The sequence below is a fragment of the Numenius arquata genome, chromosome 3 (assembly GCF_964106895.1).
Source record: "Numenius arquata chromosome 3, bNumArq3.hap1.1, whole genome shotgun sequence".
NCBI classification, from domain to species: Eukaryota; Metazoa; Chordata; class Aves; order Charadriiformes; family Scolopacidae; genus Numenius; species Numenius arquata.
Window position 1 is genome coordinate 24,689,848 of NC_133578.1, and position 6,000 is coordinate 24,695,847.

A 6,000-nucleotide genomic window follows, 5' to 3' on the forward strand; every position below is an offset into this window, starting at 1 on the left:
ACAAATTTATCTAAAAACTGCCCTTGCTCATGATCTCCTTAAATAACCATATCTGTCATGCTGACTACAGCTCTGTCTCTAATTCCATTCATCTGTAGCCACTCATCAGAATGCAAGCACTTCAAAGATTAAAAGAGAATTGCTTCACTTCTCATTTCGTAACTACCAATATTCAGGAGGGTGAGCTTTCATCCATTCGCAGGCTCTGAGCAAGAAGGCAAGAGCATGAATAACTAATGACAAATATGTCCATGAAGATCTCTCCTGGCCGTTTTGAAATGTCTTCTTTTGTTCACACAAGAGACTTGATGAGCAAACAAATGAACAGAAAGGAAATTCATAAAACATCAGGACAGCTCATAAGCACTAAAACATAACATAAAGCTATCTTTCTTTCAAAGTATAATGCTGACTTCCTTTAAACACTTCCCGGGACATTCAAAGACACGAGTAAACAGTGGTAGCAATGGGATAACTTAACACTTTGCCTGCTTTTTCCTCTGTGTTGTTTGTTATCTTTCCTGTACTTGAGTCATCCAAGTGGAATGACAGCACACACCTCAGCCGTGTCACTGCGAGATCTCACGGCTTAGGGTATTAACAGCTAGGAAGTCTACCCATAGAAACATCACTGATTGCTCTTCCCGGCCCTACGAAGCTGCTACCCCTCGCAGGGATTCAGCAGAGCAGAACCGGTGGGTATCCTTAGCTGCTTCCCCGTTAAACCAGGCAAGTGGCTTCAGCCCAGCTCCATGAAGGCTGGGCATGAAGCCACTGGGCTTTGTGCTGAAACAGCAGAGAAGGACATTGGCTTATATGCCATTCCAGCTGCTGCAGCAGGCAGAAAGAAATAGTTAGAGAGGAAAAAAGCAGCTACACCTGCAATCACCACAACCTTTTGTAACAGAACGTGAATCTGATGTAGGATGAAAATCAGTACCGGACATCTACTCAAGTTCCAGACCTTTGTACACTCCAGGTGTGAAAATCTGTTCTGAGGACAAAAACATTTTTAAAATCCCTGCCAACTCTTAGTAGGCAGTTCATTAATACGGATATCAAGTTCATCACGTCTATTATTTGCAACAAACAACAGGATCAGGCAGGATTTTTTTTTCGCTTCTCAAATATATTGATTGTCTTCCAGTCTTCTGCTTATGTGGTCCTAGTACAAGCTCTGCTTTCCTCCGTTAGATCAAACCTGGACTCTAAGTGCTTGGCCACTAGAACACAAACTCAATATACTGTTGAAACCCTATTTCTACTGGTACCACAAAAAGCCATGTCATATACAGGTGACCACCTACGGTCACAACAGGCCGTTTCTGACACTAACTTTTTCTAAATATGAATCCTGTTGGGATGACTCTTCTGGCTGAAGTAGCCAACATGGTTGATAGGTAACAGAGCTATGCTTTCAGTCAACAACTTCCATGCTTCCATGCTCTCCCATCTCCTATTGCTTCCAACAGGCGCTGCTCTTCCTCTCCATTTCCATGGAGCAGTTGAGCTCCTCTCCCTCATAACCTATACCACACATGTATTCATCAGCTGGTGTACCACTGCGCTCTGGGAACAGAGGCAGGTCCCTACCACCTTCCATACAGACAACAGTCAGCGCAGGAGACCTTGAAAGGTCATGACTGGGAGAATATGACAAGATCAAGAAAAGAACTTTAAAATAAGTAAGACCGAGAAAGTGAAGAGTCTTAACATTTTCCTTCTTTGTGCTTTAATGTTGCATCATAATCTGGACAATAAGATGTAACTGAAAAGGAGTAAGAAGTCAGGAGACAAATATAGCCCAAGGGTAACAGCCACCTTCTGTAGTAGAAAAATGCTACTGACACACCAGAAGCTCTTTTCTCCAACAAACTTTCCGAAGAGTCTCCAGGTGCCACCTCAAAGGTGCAAACTGCAGTTAACGCTCCAGTGCTACATGGTGCTGCTCTGAGGACAGCAGCAAAGGACGGCCTCCAACAGGAACAGGAAAATCCCAACCATGCTGGCAAGTAGAAAAAAATAAGACATACCTGACCTTTCAACTGCCCGATAACCGCATGTCTGTTTTAGTACGGAATTCACAACAATGTCACCCGGATCTTTAGTCCTGTCCCCTTTGAGTACAGTCTTTGGACTATGCACCAAAATAGCCATAAAACAGTATCAAGAGCATGGAGAAAGCATGTTACGACATTTCCCATTTCTCTCCTCTTTCTTGCTGTGCTCACACACATACACACACGTTAATTGGAAGGGACTCAGCAAACTTCGTGGATTTTCCTCCCCAAGCCGACATGGCAATTTATCTCAAGTTTTGCACGCTTTGTAGCACATCCTATTCGAAGCAGTCCTGGAATGTGTGAAACTTGGTTCAGTGTGATATACCATTATGGGTTAGAAAAAAAAATATGCAATATTGAGCCTAGAATTTATGTGAATGAGCAGAACAAAAGCAAACATCTCCCTCAGCGCCTGTTTACTCAGGACAATTTTACTAGTATAAAATAGGTGTGAATTTAAAATAGTACAATTATAGCTGCTTAATCCCTCAAAACAGATACATTAATTCAGGCACATTTATTCTGCCTTTCCCCCCAGATTTGCTGAAGTTGCGCTTTGGCAGGGGCTTACATTGAATTAAATTAAAAAATACTCTTTTGTGAGTTATATTTTCAATGAGTTACTACGGGTCAGCTGCAGTAGAATAACTGAAAACGTGACTATCCACCAGCAGCCAAAAAACAAGATAATGGCTGAATGCTATTCTTGAAGTTCAAAGCAAACACGTTGTGGTCTGTCTTTGTTATATGCTAAGAGACAAAGCGTGGCAAGCTACCTCAGAGGTAGCTCAGAGGACACACAGCAACACGCTAAGGTGTGCTAACTCAACCGTAAGTTAATCACAACCTCATCTGCAAACATATTGCACATTTTCTGCATTTCCCCAACTCCCACTCACACTCTCGCGTTCATAGTTTAAGATGTAAAGATTTACATTTATGAAAGGCACCACATTCATTTGTTGACACACATTAGACTTATTTGTTGCATTGTTTTATCATCACTTTGTGGTTTCTTAAAAGGGTGAAATCTTGAGGCTTTACCATTGGCAAGATATTATTTAAAACCTACACACAGCAGGGTAGCCCACTCTATCTTCTCTTTGCTCATTATCTTCTACATGTATGAATGTCATTTACTCTAACAACAGACGTGACAGCACACAAAAACACCTAATTCAATTTACTTTGTAATGCAAATTTATATTAATAGAAAAATGATATTAAGTTGATAGAATACATGCGAATTAAAAAAGAATCATGTAGACTTAGGAATACCACTTTATTTAAAAGCTGAAATTAAAACATTCTTAATATTTGCAGCGAAAGATTGTAACAACACATTAACTACCCACCATGGAAAAAGTGTGTGTTTTCAAGAGCCTAAAAATTTCCCTAGTGTAGGACTACAGTGTTTACCTTGAGTGTCTGTGTAACAACCTACACTTTTTTTTTTTTTTTTTACAAAGTCAAGTTACAATGATACAACTGGCTATTTTACAAAGCCAATCTACCATTGCGCGCTCTCTAAATTCACTTGTGCTTCTAAATTCAAGAGCTTAACACCCACCCTGCAACTGGTAACAGACAGGGCCCCTGTACCTGCACAGACTCCTCCAGAAATCCAGGGACTCACATGAACCACATAACAAGATCAGGCCTATAACAGAGACGGTTTGCTCCACTTGAACTATGATTTACAACCTCTTGCATCCTGAAAAACTCAGGCAGGAAATATAAATTTAAGTGACAGCGCTGTAGCTAAATCCAATACTACACAGATTTTATCTACAGAGAACTGTTTTGCAACATGTGCTAAACTTGTTTTTAGACAGGGCTTAATATGCCACAATAATATAACAAGTGTCAAATTTTATGAAAACCCATAAGACAGTTTTCAGTCTTTTAGGAAATTGTACCAGCCCAGGAACCACAAGATGAATGAAAGCAAATTATTTGTTTACACAGGAAGTAAAATCCACAGTCTAAACACAACAAATAGTCTTCACATCATCACTTAAACTTATTCACTAGAAATCACTCTGGGTGCACAAGCTTCTTACGAGAAAGAGTATCCTGATTATCCTGTTAATTCTGTACTGATGTTAACACGCTAATTTCTGTTTTCCTTTGCATTGTTGCATTTACCTAATGATGCTTGAAGCAGTTTATAGCGCTTTTTTTTTTTTTTATCCCCACTGTAAAATTAAGCATATTAAAGTATAAGCAAGCTTAATAACCTTACTTAAGGGAAACCACATGCTCAACAGTTAAAACTACAGTTTTCACATGCTGGTTCCCACTACGCTGTCTCCGGCTGCGAAACCAACACTCAGTCTCCCGAAACCCTCCTTTCAGGGATCGGTACTACCAAATACGATCACAGAAGCGCATCTGACCGCTACGGGCAATTAAAGCCCCCTACCCCGACGCTCCCGGCAGAGCGGGGGTCCCTCACCAGCCAGCCCATGGCTTGGCCGCGCTGCTCCTCAGGCGACCGGGAAGGCGGGGGGGGGGGGGGTGTCTTGCCGAGGCACCGTAACTTTTATTCGCCGATCGCTCCCCGCAGCCCGACCCCACGCCGCGGCCGGCACCGAGGGCTGCCCACGGGGCGCGTTATTCTCCCCACGCCGGGCCCCGGCCCTGCGGCAGCCCCTCCGGGCCCGGCGCCCACGCCCAGGCGCTGCCGTGCGGCAGACAATGGGGGCCGGCAGCCCCGCGCCCGCCGGGCTGAGGCGGCGGTTACTCACCGAACAAGGTCAGAGCCATCGCGGCAGCGGCGGCGGGGCGGGCCCGAGGGGCGGCGGGGGGGGCTGGCCGGGCGGCGCGGGGCTGGCATTGGCGCGGCGGCTCTGGCATCAGCGGCGGGGCGCGCCTGCGAACACAAGTTGGGCGCCGGGCTGTCAGGAGCGCCCGGCGGCCGCTTGCTGCCGCGGGGCGGGGCGGCGGAGGGGAGGGGAGGACAGGGCAGGGCCTGGGGCGAGGAGAGGAGAGAAGAGGAGAGGAGAGGGAACGAGGACAACTGGGGATGCGCGGCAGCGGCAGGGAGCTCCCCGCTCCCGCCTCCCCCCCTTCCCCTCCCCGCCCGCGCTCACACTGCGGCCCGCCGCCTCGGGGAGCCATCTTGCGCCGCCACACGACCCGCCTTCCTCCCGCCGCAGCCGGCGGGACGGTTCCCATGGCAACGCGGCCGGCCCGCCGAGGGCACAAAGGGAAGCGGCGTCCCCTCATGCGGGGCGGCCGGGCGTGCTCCCCCGGCCGCGGGAGGGGACGGCGGCACTGGCCACCCCCTCCCCATCCCCTCGCACGTACGGGGCACCGGCAGCGCCCGGCCCGGCCCGGCCCAGCGCTCGGGCACCCGCCGGGGCCGGGGTTCCGGACGACCCCTCTCCGCTGAGGAGGTTCTCTGTGAGGGAGCGGCCCAAGCAGGGCCGGCCTGTGCCTCTTCAGCCTTGGCAGGGCTGCGCCTGCCTGGTACGGGAGGAGAACCGGCGGTCTTGGGAGAAACACGACTTTTTATAAAGCGAGAAGAAAATTTCCGCTTAAACGCCAGCAACCACGAAGAGAGCAAAAGTGTTGAATCCCCCTCAAAATGTGGTGCGAGAAATTTCAGCCAGCCCAGCTGCTCTCATTTTTTGCCGCCCAGCGAAGTTGTAAATTTCAGAGCTAAAAGCCTTTAGTTGAAAAGACAGCGTCATGCCCGCTGTAACCCGTTTACACAGTTTGCGCTTTTAACCCAAAAACAGGTATTTAAAACAGAGGTTGGTTAGTACTTGGCGGATCTCCCCCAGCATAGGCAGGATGATCAGACTCACCTTGTTTAGCGATACGGTAGTTTCTCACTCGCAAGTATTCACTTCTCAGCTGCAAGCTGTGTGTGCCGAGGACTCAAATCCAGCCTGGGCACAACTGACACAAATTGTTTACTCAAGTTTAA

General features: G+C 47.5%; 1 protein-coding gene across 1 annotated transcript in view; it reads right to left on the bottom strand.

Annotated features, from left to right (window-relative positions):
• The window catches only part of CHN1 (chimerin 1), a 105,099-nt gene extending 99,906 nt beyond the window's left edge, over window positions 1–5,193 (bottom strand). The window contains exons 1-2 of the mRNA XM_074144803.1: window positions 5,159–5,193; window positions 4,814–4,938 (exon numbers count right to left, since the gene is read on the bottom strand). Of these exons, the coding sequence (XP_074000904.1) occupies window positions 4,814–4,922 (109 nt within the window). The 5' untranslated portion in view covers window positions 4,923–4,938; window positions 5,159–5,193. The remainder of the gene's footprint in view (window positions 1–4,813; window positions 4,939–5,158) is intronic.
• Window positions 5,194–6,000: the final 807 nt, after the last annotated feature.